This window comes from Poecile atricapillus, chromosome Z (genome assembly GCF_030490865.1).
Source record: "Poecile atricapillus isolate bPoeAtr1 chromosome Z, bPoeAtr1.hap1, whole genome shotgun sequence".
Lineage (NCBI taxonomy): Eukaryota > Metazoa > Chordata > Aves > Passeriformes > Paridae > Poecile > Poecile atricapillus.
Genome location: NC_081289.1, coordinates 22,155,153 through 22,167,737, shown reverse-complemented (window position 1 = coordinate 22,167,737; position 12,585 = coordinate 22,155,153). Strand labels below are relative to the sequence as shown.

At 43.1% G+C, this 12,585-nt stretch overlaps 1 protein-coding gene across 1 annotated transcript; it reads right to left on the bottom strand.

Annotated features, from left to right (window-relative positions):
- Positions 1-1,540: 1,540 nt before the first annotated feature.
- On the bottom strand, positions 1,541-11,447 carry LOC131592621 (endoplasmin). Its single transcript, XM_058864236.1, has 18 exons — positions 11,288-11,447; positions 10,711-10,810; positions 9,967-10,108; positions 9,760-9,876; positions 9,053-9,384; positions 8,014-8,125; positions 7,250-7,366; positions 6,543-6,659; positions 5,720-5,857; positions 5,554-5,631; positions 5,401-5,466; positions 4,878-5,147; positions 4,404-4,649; positions 3,978-4,114; positions 3,509-3,587; positions 3,258-3,413; positions 2,635-2,733; positions 1,541-1,798 (listed from the first exon to the last, which is right to left on the bottom strand). Exons 1-18 carry the CDS (start codon positions 11,334-11,336, stop codon positions 1,769-1,771), a joined length of 2,385 nt encoding a protein of 794 aa, XP_058720219.1. The 5' UTR covers positions 11,337-11,447; the 3' UTR covers positions 1,541-1,768.
- Between the last annotated feature and the right edge of the window lie 1,138 nt (positions 11,448-12,585).

Genomic DNA, 12,585 nt, shown 5'->3' with positions numbered 1-12,585 from the left:
AGTTTTCTTAAACCTACAAGTAATTTATGGGTTAAGAATATTGGAGGAGACTACCCTACACTTTCAATATTCCCCTTTAGTTTGTTAGGCAAAATCCTTCCCCACCATCGAGGAGGTGGGAGGGAATCTTTGCTTCTCAGAGGTCAAATGGAGGTGTGGGTAGTAATGATACACTCAGAAATGTATCACTGAAAACAACTGATACTTCAGGAGGTTGATTGCTACAGAGCACAAAGTTTCACTGCTACACTAGGGGGAAGGTGTCCCTGCCCTGTTCGGAAACTTATTGCCAAAGGCTGCTTCTAAAGCTGACAGTGCCGGCTGCCGAGACTGGCATGAGACCACTCGGCCTGGGCCAGTAACAAGAGACTCTTCTCTAGGAGACCACTGCAGTGAGCAGAAACCACAGCCCCTCAAACTCCCTCGAGAACCTCCCAAACTAAGCTTCCTTTCCTTGACAGGTCAAAATTCAACTCTCTAAACCCTAACACAACAACCACACTAATACATGGCTTATTTTGGGCCGTAATATAGAAGCCTAGTAAATGGAAAGCAAGATCTTCAGGTCAGTGGTCAGTGCCCTGACCTAATAAGAAAGCTTATTTTGCTTCAGAGTGCAGAAACTTGTAACTTCACAGAAGTTCTGTTAACAAAACAGAAAAGATTGGTTCTTAAATAGTATTACTGTGCAGAAGCACTGTTACTATGTCCTTCCACAGATGAAGGCAAAAAAAAAATCTGCCAAACCCTCACTGTAAACACTTTTTACCAACTCTGTGAAGGTGTTTTCAAGTAGAGGCACTAGTGAGAAAACACAGTGCTTCATCCAACCACTACATAAAGCCAACAGAATGAATGGAAGCTCAACTTGTCTACAACTAACCAGGTTTAGCTTCAGTCATATTAAGTATCTACAGTGCTTTGCCATAAAAGACTAAGAAAAAGAGTGAAAACATTTAGGAATAATGGCATTAAGAATACGTGAAAAGAACTTCCAACCTGTAGAAAACAGAACTGCTGTAGCTACACAAGACAAAGGCAGGGTTTCTAAGTGCCATGGAGGATGGTAGCAGCTCACAGGCAGTAAGACAGTTCTGGTGGTAGCTGTCCACATATTTAGTGAAATGTTTTTTTCACCCTCATCCATAAAGTTCCTGCTGTCTATTCTATGGAGTCAAGTCAGAATCCAGCACAAGCTCTCAGAGCTTTGCTTCCAATGCCCTTTTTAAGGACCCTATCTCCTCTTTCTCAGGCTTGCAGGAGTTACCTCACTCACTCAAACACTTATTTCAATTAGCAAGTTCAGTACAGCTGTCAGCTATCAGGTGTATTTGGCTAAGCAGCACAGCAGGTCTGTAAACATAAATCCCAGCCACAAGCAGACACTACACAAGTACGTATGGCTGTGCCAGCATGGGAAGGCCCAAGGACTGCCAGCAAAGAGCCTGTTTGCACAAAGGATCCAAAGACCCAGGACCATACCTTCATTTCTTTCTGCCAGCCCACAAGATGAGCTTGGTATGTATAAATTTAGAGTTGGTGGTGTTTGGGAACATTTTATTTTGTACATGACAAGATTTTACACCAAGTCAGTTAAATAATACAAATTTACATTCATGAGGAATGTTTTTAGAAAAGTGAACTTAAAAAAAAAACCTCCTTTACCCTTAAAACCCCATCCCTCAACATTTTACAGTGGAAAAAAACAAAACAATCTAATTCACATTCCCTCTTAACCCCCCAATGCAGGACAGTAGTTGAGTGCAGTTTACAGTTCATCTTTCACATCTGTGGATTCCTGTGAAGACAGAAAGAGAATCAGAATATTACTTTTTGAAAGTGGAAAAAAAATACAAGAACTCCCAGAAGAACAGAAATTTATATTCCTGTCATTGCAGGTTATACTGCTCTGCAAACCTAACAGTAGTGGCATCAAAATTAAAGTAGGTTCAGTACAATAAATACTGTTTCTCAAATCTATTCTTATCTGACATTTAACAGTAGGAAATTACATTGCTATAATATTTGCACTAATCACTGGATATCATCTTGCAGGTCTCTTCCAAAAGCAACCCAAGAAAGCAGGCCCAGTTGGGACCTCAAAACAACTTTCCAAGTTAGTATTATCAAAAAGCTATGGTATTAGAAGAGTTCAGTATATCCATCAAGACATAATTAAAACTGCAGATATGAGCTGACTTCACATGACAGGTGAACTGTTCAGGAGCAATGTTGTAGTCTGGAGTGCTGTTCCAAGCCTGTATTGTAAGCATTTAAAATTGCACTCTTGCTGATTTGTTCATGTTTTTGCCCACAAGCTATGGAAATACCACGGGTAATTATCTTCACTAGAGGATTTGCTGCCATCTTCTTGCCACAGGGCACTGTTACAATCTCTAAGGCTTAATTTCACTCCAGCTTTGAACATACCTCAATGTCATCTTTTCACAATACAGTTTAACAATAAATTTGTACTGCAATTTTTTCTCTCCCCCCTCCAAGAAAAGCCTGGATCATCTAACACTAAAATCTAGTGTCATGAAAGGCAAAGTGAACAACTTTATTGCCAGGAAGCACCTACAGACAATGTTGCACATAAATATTGTCTAGAAAGCATCAAACTTGAGACCCTACCTTCTGTGTTTCACTGTCCTCAGCATCAGCATCCACTTCCTCTTCATCCTGCTCTGCCTCCTCAGCTGCATCTTCAGGCTCTTCAGGTTCCTCATCCACCTGTACACAAAGGTCACAAGCAATTTGCTTTACTTGCTTAGGCTGTTTAACTAATTGTGCACTAGTTAAATACAGGCTGTGGAAGTTTTCACTATCATTTCCTAACATTTGCCACAAGCTACCTGAAGGAAAATGTAAGATCTGTGTAGCACTGATATACTGCAGCAAAACTGCCAGCGGAAGTTCTTGCACAGGATTATGAGAACCTGCATTACTTGTACCCAATTAGGATTTCTCCATTAGAGAGACAGGGGCTGTACTCAGTTTACTCCTAGAGCCAGCACTTAATTAAGGACAGGAATATACTTGAGAAGCATAATGAAATAGAATCTCAAGCAACTACAAAGAAGAGCAAGGAATGAAGAATATGAGTATTAAGTACAGATTCATGGCTGGACTTTTGGTAGCCCACTTAAGTGCAGGAAGCTGGATACACTTCATTTTATGCAAGTGAATAGCAGCTGCAGTTTTTAAGATGAAGCAACTGTAAGTCACTTAACAGCCCAAGTGGAAGACAAACTAACCTTTGCATCCAGGTCAATGTTTAAACTCAAACGAAGCATCCTTTCTATTCTGTCTCCATATTCCTTAGTGTCTGGCAACATATATCCTGATCTCAGAGTTGCAGTTTCAAACAATACCACTGCAAGATCTGAAACAGTTTTGTCATCTTCATTTTCCTAACATGGAAAAACACAAGAAAATCAAAACAGACCTGTTAAAGCAGGTTGTATGCAGCAAGTCAGTCAGTGTTTCACTACTGTTATTTATTTACCTTGACTCGCCTCAGCATGTCCTTGATCAGTGGATGCCTGGGGTTAATTTCAAATGTCTTCTTTTGGCTGGCATAGTAACTGGGAAGAGAAATTACAGCATTTCAAAGTACAGAACCCAATTAGATCTTTAAATCTATATACACTAGTTACAGTCACAGTAACTAGTGTAATCCCCCTAGCCCTTTAATACTGGTGCAACTACAAAAAGCATTTAAGTTACTAAATTCATCTTCTCTTGTCAACGAATGGCAGATACCAAATGCCACTGATGAGTCTTGCTCATCAGGTAGTTTTACATACTGGGCTTGAAAATAACAATCTAGGGCTATAATGGAGACTAACTTAGTTATAAAGACCTTAAAAACACCCAGGATCATCTGAATCGGGTGGAAGCTTGTTATGGGTACACCAAGCAAGGGAGGTCATCAACTGCATTTCATGACTGCTGTTATAGAACTGGAAACTTACTTTGTAGATATATCCTTCCCAGTCTGGTAAGCTTGAGCCTTCATGATTCTTTCCATGTTACCAGACCATCCATACTGACTAGCCACAAGAGCACATGGAGATTGGGTTAAACGTTGAGATAGCACAGCTTTTTCAATCTGTAGGAAAAAAAACAAACCCCAGAACACCTTAATGTTAGTTCACAGAACTAATAGCTTATACAGTGAATTAAGTAAATAACTGCATTTCACTGTAAATTCAAGAATTTCTGAGGAATGTCTAGAATGACATTCTAACTAATTATCTTCCTGAATAAAGACAATATCCATACAGGTTTACCCATGAAGAGAGATGCTACTGTCAAGTCTATGCTCAAATAATCTGCAAAGTATGTTGCAGCAAGTACAATGAGTAAAAATAATCAATACATATAACACAATATTTTACCTTGTCTTTGAGAGCTTTGTCTTTCATCCAGTTTAAGAGGGGTTCAAATTCCTTTTCCAAGGCTTCCCGACTCTCTTTAGACTTTTCACTTTCTTCAAACTTAACTCCTTCTTTTGCTACATTCTGAAACCTCTTGCCATCAAACTCTGGCAAAGCCTGAATACAGTATTCATCTACAGGTTCAGTCAGATAGATCACTTCATAGCCCTTTTTCAGCAGACGCTCAACAAATGGTGAGGACTCAGCCTAGAATGAAAACATGTAAGGTGTCAGGTTAATTGCATTGGTAGCAGCAGCTACCAAAAACTGTACAACTATCTGGCAAATATTGGTATCAAAAAAACTGAACTGCAGTAGTAACATAAGCATGGAGTCTCCACATTTACAGTAAATAAACAATTCTAAACATTGATGGTACTAAAACTAAAAAGTATAATATACTGTACCCCTTCCTTTCTTTTCACTCTTACATACCTCCTTTCTGCTGGCACCAGCCATGAAGTAGATTTTGTCTTGCTTCTCCTTCATTCTTTCCACATACTGATCAAGGCTTGTGAGGTTGCTTTCATGATGAGAAGACTGGAAGCGCAGAAGTTTAGCGAGTCGGGTACGATTGGAGTGATCCTCAATAACACCAAGCTTCACGTTAGTACCAAACTCTTTCCAGAATGTGTCATTGTATTTTTCCTCTGCAATTTTCTTGATCATATCAAGAGTTTTGCGGACAAGTTTCTTTCTGATCACCTAAAAAAAGCAGCAATACTGAGTTCCAACAGTAAGTATTTGGAATAACCCCCAATGCAACCTCACTTTAAGGAACAGATTCCACTTTGTATCCCTGATCTGAAGTAGACAGGTAATCTGGAAACAGCAGTAACTGAGTTTCCTTTACACTAATTTCAGAGTCATGTAACAAAATTCATCAAGATATTAAGTCTTCTAAACTTTGCTGCCATCTTGTGCTTACAATGAAGGACTTTAAAACCAATTAGCTTACCTTTAACAATTTATGCTGCTGAAGTGTTTCACGGGATACATTCAAAGGAAGATCATCAGAATCCACCTAAATGAGAAAGAAAGTTTTAGGTATATCGAGCACTATTTGAAGCTAAAAAAGAAATTAAATGCAAGTAAGATTTATAATACTTACAACACCCTTAACAAAGTTAAGATACTTGGGCATCATGTCATGGAAGTCATCAGTGATGAACACTCTTCGAACATACAGCTGAAATACAAGAGCAGAGAGCACCCAAGTTACTTCAGGGCTTTTTTCCTTTGCCACAAAACCATATGCACACACCTTTCTGTCATACCTTAATGAAATCACTTTTTTTGGATCCATATTCATCAAACAGTCCACGTGGAGCAGAATTAGGAACAAACAAGATGGATTTGAAAGTTACTTCCCCTTCAGCAGTGAAGTGGATGTATGCCATTGGGTCATCGTGTTCCTGTGAAGAGAGAATGCTTTCAATTGACATGGGGAAATTACCAGTGAGTTTATACATTTCCAATAATAACCTAAGTTTGGCAAATAAGTGCAATTATTTTACAATTAATCCATATAGCCATGCTAGAGTCTACAATGGAGACAAAAGTTTAAGTTACAAGAGCAGAGTAACTCATGTGAAAAGAACCTTCCTGGACACCTCCCAGGTTTTGCTGGATTTTAACAAGCCAGTCACTAAAAAGTTACCAACAACCAATAGAGTATCATCATACCACAGTTAAGATACTCTGGAGTGACACATTACACTGTAGCGATACAAAGACAACACTTCTAGGAAACTCTGTCTCCTTCTTTCTTCCACCACATGCAACAAACACTACAACCCTCAGACTAAATACAAATTTGTCTGTCAAAATTTAAACACATCAGTAAGCTCCACATGAGCTGCAACATAATACTTTCCAAATCTAGACCAATCAACACTTGGTTGGCAGTACCTTCTCTCTGGAAAAATACATAAATTCCTGACTAAGATGTTATACCTTCCAGGCTCTCTGCAGTTCCATCTAGTGACAGCAATTAATGAATTCTTCAGAAAGAGCCTATCCTATAAGCACTCAGTTTTATTTACACAGCCAGACAAACAAACTTCTTGCTTTGGAATCATCTTGAGGCCCTGAACTTACCTTGGAAAAGGTTTTGTAAAAAGCTTTGTATTCATCTTCTTCAACTTCTTTAGATGGTCTCTGCCAGATTGGTTTTATGTCATTCATGAGCTCCCAGTCCCAGACAGTCTTTTCAACCTAGATAAATAAACACAATAGTATAAAAAAGACTCATTTTTTACTTCAACTTAGGCCAATTAAAGGCACTCCTGAACCTAAAACATAAATTAGCATTTAAAAATCCCAAACATGCTCTTTCATTTTATGCAAAAGATCTGAACATTATGCAACAATCTGGACATTCTCATTTTAAGTATACACATTAGTGCAACACATAGGAACAAAACTTTAGTCTGCAATGTAGTGTGTTCCATGTACATTTACTAAGCACCAGTGTTTCTGTTTTAATGCCACTCTGGAAAATTCTTCTCTGCAGAGTATATTAAATTTAAACTTGTCAACAGTGTCAAATTACAGAATTCCACTGCTTCAAGCAGTTCATGCAAGTACTTATAATTAGCTGTGACCACAGCTTCACAAGGCTACTGCCAATCATCTGCCTGATTTCTACCTAGCCTGTTTCACTTAAAATCTCTCCTGCCATCTCACTTTAAAAGGATTTGCTTCTTGAAAGCACACACTACTGAAATGCACCTCTGCAAGACTACCTAGGAAAATTGCTGACATCTGACATGAGTCACAGGACCCCAAGGCTAACAAAAGCCTACCTTCTTAGTTTTTGGTTTCTTTTCTTCCTCCTCTTCTTCAACTGCTGCTTCATCATCTGTTTCTTCTTCTTTCTCCTTTGCTTCCTCCTCTTCAATGGGTTCTTCAACAGTCTCTGTCTAAAGAGACAACCAAAGGTGGGGATTTTAACACCTTGACTTACTACCAGGTATGTTCCAGTATTCTCTCAAACAGCTTAATCTTTCACAGCACTAGCCTGACTTCTGCTATTTGTTGCAAACTTCTCTATGAGTAGTATTTTTCAGTTACTTTTCCATTAATACATACTTTCCTTCAATGCACTGGGAGATCACCGCACTCAGATTTTTCAATACTTTACACGTAATGCAAATCAGAGACTTGGATTTTAAGTTGGTGCTACACCAAGAAAACATCACAACAGGCCTAAAATCTAAGACACTGCCCTGTTTCTTTACAGAAGGGTATCTAGCCATGGCTATGCTTGAGAACTTAACAAGGCTTCCATCTACCAAAGCCAGTGGAAGAAAGATCCTTATTAGTAATTAGCAGTGTTTCTCCTTTGGTAAAGTTCTTCAACTCAGAATAAAAACAAGTTCCTTTAAAGTTTGTGATTTTAGCAACAGACCAGCATCTAGAGAAAAAAATAACTAGTAAAATTGCAGCCAAAAGAGTCAAGAACAGAAGAATTTTAGAAATTGAACAAGAAGGCAGGCCCTTAGCGCTCATGAAAGATCTGGCCAGACAGCTGACTTATACTGGACAATGCTCACTCAAACACACTTACCTTGCTGCTCCACACATATATGGGGAAGTTTATGAACTGGGAGTATTTCTTCACTAGATTTTTAACAGTGTCCAGCTCAAGGTAATCTGATGCTTCCTCCTTCAAGACAAGGCTAAAGAAAAAAACAAAGCAAAAACTCCAGTAAATTGCTGGACAAGTATTTTGACAGTTTTATAGCAGAATATACATTTCTTATACCACTGAGATTGACCAACTGAGCCAGAGCATGGTGCTAATAACCAAGAGTAGGGGATTGATCCACATATGGGATCATTCACTTAAGAGTTGGATTTGATGATCCTTGTGGGTCCCAACTCAGAACAACCTGTGATTTTGGCTGCAGCCATAGCAATTCAGGTTCATGCAAGTGAGCTTTTTTATTAGTTCAGCTCCAAGCATCTCTTAAAAAATATAATCCTTACTCAACCAGCAATTGTTTCACTGGCTGAGGCAGAACACAATATTGGAAAGTTTAAATGAAAACATCAAACCATATCCATACTTATCAGGATCTTGATGCACCCTCAAGGGCTTTACTTTGAACTAGAGTACCAAGATCAACTTTTTTTACACTGAGTACCTCCTCCAGAAAACCTCTAAACCCAGACCAAATAAATTTACCTGCTCATGAAAGCAATTAAAATAGAACTAGCAAACTACCTCCAGTTTGAAATTTGCATCAGACCAGCCTCACTGATACATAAACAGCAGCTAGTTTCCAAGCAAAGCTCTACAGCCCCCCTTTATAGGTTTTGCCAGGCCAGAATTGTGTTGAGTGACTGAATGAGCCTGAAGGCAGCTGAACTGTCTGGAACTACTTGCTGACAGTTGTCAAGACATTCATAGTTTCATTAGCTCATCTAACAGAACATGAAGTGAACTACATTTCTTTTTGGATGCAGTTTGTGTTTTGCATATTTCCATTAAAACAAACAAAAGCTGCATTACAAGAAATAATAAAGCTAAAGTCACTCATATTCCAATAAGCAAAGTGTACCCACAGGATATTTTTTATTTTAAGATTAAACAAAAATCTTACGTTATGGTTGTGCCACGTCCTAAGGTGTTCCCTCTTGGGTCATCGATCACAGAGAATTCATTTGAATCTGACTCCCAAATATGCTGAGTATCATTGTTGTGTTTTGATGTGACAATAACTCTGTCTGCTACTAAGAAAGCAGAATAAAAGCCAACACCAAACTGGCCAATCAACTCAGATGTTGACTGACTATCATCCTGCATTTCAGTCATCTTGTTTAAGAATTCACTTGTACCAGACTTTGCAATGGTACCCAGGTTTTTAACTAATTCCTCCTTTGTCATGCCAATGCCCGTGTCTGTAACATGAAGCATGTTCTTCTCTTTATCACACTGAAAAAAATAAAGAAAAAAATGCAGTTTGACTCCACTGTGAATCTTAATACATGCCAAAGAAAATTGGTACATAGTAGCTATTCAAATTCAAACATGCCTGACTACAATAAACTGAATTTGCAATAACTACAGAAATGAGGAAGACCTTTCTTAAAATTAGCCCAATACTTCAGTTGCTCTTTATAAAAACAGAAGCATATTTTTACTATGAAAAGAAGAGTCTTTGATAAAGTTCATTGCAAGGGTTCTCACGTGTTCCTAGTTTATATTTGCATCAGTATCAAGCCAAAAATAGAAACTTAATGATGCAGTGTGATTTTACATTCCTCCACCACTTCTTAGAAAGAGATGTTTGTATCTAATTCTTCTTACCTTGATTTTGACCGTAAGTTCCTCATTGCCAGCAAGAGCATTTTCATCAGTTAACGATATCAACCGTATCTTATCTAAAGCATCTGAAGCATTTGAAATAAGTTCCCGCAGGAAAATCTGAAACAGAAACCAGTAGTCAGGAATACCAGGAGAGACAGACACACACCTCCCAAAATTCAAACATGATCTGCAAATGAAGGCACTAACCTCTTTATTTTTATATAAAGAATTGATAATTAGCTTCATCATTCTGTTCACTTCTGCTTGAAATGCAAACTTCTCAGATTTCTCTCTGATTTCTTTGATCTGGGATGCATTTAGGCCATCTAGTTGGATAGCTTCTTCCTCTCTGTTAGGACAATGAAAAATCTATCAAGGAGTCTTGTCCACAAACAGAATGACTAATTTAATCAGAAAGCAGCAGCAGTAACACCTAATCACTGATGCAGCACAAAATTACATGATTAAATGAATCAAGTGCAAGAGTGACCATCCTTAGCTATATAACCATAATCCAAAAACTTAAGTGAAAATTCATGTTTTTTGAGGCTTTTTGCAAGTTGAGGCATTTTTTCATAAAAAATTAGGGAATAATACAGGTAATCTAAAAGCTACTACAATCCTCAGCATGTGGAGCACCTTGCAGGACAAGGGGCATTTTATGGGCATACAGCGATTCCATCCACAGGCACTAAACTGACACCATTTATGACAGGCATGAGTAAACCCCAATTAACAGCTATCGATATTTGCTAAAAACAAAAGCTGAACTTTTCTGAATCCAAGTTCTCAAGCTCGTTTTTATTTAGAAAGAAATAAGTCTCTTACAGGAATGTTTTATTTCCCCCAGTTAACTGGATCCCTCTTTTGAACAGAGTTCTCAACTTATTTCTGAGGCATAACTAGTGCCCAAATTGACCTTTCCAACACCAGGGCGCCCCAGGTACCAACCTCTGAACAACTTCATCATCCGTTCGAGACCCTTCTCTGCTTTTGCCCAAGTCATCTTCCACAGTCCCATCTACATCCACCTCATCGGCTCTGACCGACACTGGGAAAACAAGGAAACCAGCGCCCTGAGCCCGATCCCCACACTACGCACTGCCCCAACTTCTCCGCTTACTCCTCCCCACATCTTCAGGCTCAGCTCTGCACCTCGAGTCTCCCGCCCCCCCGCCAGGGGAGCTCAGCTCAGCCCAGCCCAGCCGCAGACACGGGAGATGGGCAAGGGGAGGCCCCCTCCCACCCTCCGCCCCCGCCCGTGACGGCGCATGAGCCGCGCGGCCCCCTCCCCCCGCCGCCCCATCCCCGGAGAGGGCAGGCCCGGCCAGGGCAGGCGGGGGCCCGAGCACCGCTTCTCCTCCCCACGGGGCAGACTGAGGGGTCCCACCCGAGACCCCACCTCCCCTCGGCGGCCTTCACTCCCTTCACCCGGGCACACGGCTTGGGAAGGCGGGTAGGGAGGGCCTGTTAGCCGGGACCCCGACACCCCTCCGCCAGAACCTTCTAGAAACCCGCAGGCGCTCACCGGCCAGGAGCAGCACACACGCCAGAGCGAGCGCCCAGACCGACTTCATGGCGGCCGCAGTGACAAGAGAAGAGCCCCCGGCGCCGCCGCCCCGCGCTCCCCAGCCCGTCCCGCGCCGCCGCCGATCCCGCTGGAGCGGCCGCGACCCTCCCCCTCCGCCTTATCAACCCCAGGGTGGGGGAGGGCGGCGCCACTCTGCCCAATAGCAGCGCACCACGCCAAACATGCAGCCAATGGACAGCTTGGGAAGGCGGGGTCTGCAGCCGTCGCCGCCAATCGTGACTTTCCATGTGCGGTTTCCTGCGGTCGGAGCGTGGCCGGCGCCGATTGGCGGGCGGAGCCGCGCTCGGCCAATGGCGTGCGCGATGGGGCGTGGCCAGCGCGGCCCCGGGCGGCGCTGCGATGAATGACCCGCGGTGTTTAACGGGGGGACCACGTGGGGCGCGGCCGCGAGAGCAACGGGGACCATCTCCGCACGCAACACCGGCTCCGACCGCTTCCGGGGACACCCGGAATGCTCATCGGGGAGACGGGGTGCTATGGCAATTGGCACTTCCGGTCGCGGCGGCACCCCCGGGTACCGAGAGGAGGGAAAAGTCACGATTAAGGCCATAACCAGCTGGGCCGAGCGGCGGGAGTAGCGCCAGGCCTGGGCCGCCGTAGCCGCCGGCAGGGGCAGCGCGGCGCTGCCGCGTCCCGCTGTGCGCCCCACTGAGCGGGGACCGGAACGCGGTGGGCCGCACAGGCCGTTTCTGCGCGGTGCATGCCGGGAGCTGTAGTTCGCGCCGTCGGCGCCCCGTGGCGCCCCCTGCTGCCGCGGCGCAGGGACACCATGACTGGGTCCTGCCCGCCAGCGGCTCGGGGCCTCACGGCCCCGCTGTTGTCCTTGTGCCCCTGGCCTTGGCTCTCCGCTCCTCTCTGCGCGCCTAGTGCCTCACACCGCTATGAGAGAAAACGGCTGGCTTCTGCCGAGCCTCTCCGGGGACGCTCGGTGCTGGTGGAGGAAAAATCAAGCCGGGTGGTTGGCAGGTCTCCCTCTTCTGCAGGTTTCCAGCGCTTATCAGGGCGACCGTTCTCCCAGGAGCTCGTTAGCGCTCCTCAGCCTACCCTGGGGGCCTTTGTTTATCCACCCGCGGCCGTCCCTTCCCCCCGCGGAGCGGCGGCTCCAGCAGCTGCCTCAGGTGTGAGGGGACGCGGGACCTGCCGCCCGGTGCCACCCTGGCGCCCAGGGGCAGTGCGAGGGCAGCTGCCATTTGTGGCACGCTAAAAGGGAGCCCCGCTGCCCCAGGGATGAGACC

Excerpts from the sequence above, each read along its gene's own strand:
- LOC131592621 (XM_058864236.1), bottom strand. The coding sequence starts at position 11,336 with ATGAAGTCGGTCTGGGCGCTCGCTCTGGCGTGTGTGCTGCTCCTGGCC. Across the intron at positions 9,877-9,966 it reads CTTTATATAAAAATAAAGAG|ATTTTCCTGCGGGAACTTAT; the intron begins GTTAGTGCCTTC and ends TTTCTGTTTCAG. Across the intron at positions 5,467-5,553 it reads TTAACTTTGTTAAGGGTGTT|GTGGATTCTGATGATCTTCC; the intron begins GTAAGTATTATA and ends TTTCTCATTTAG.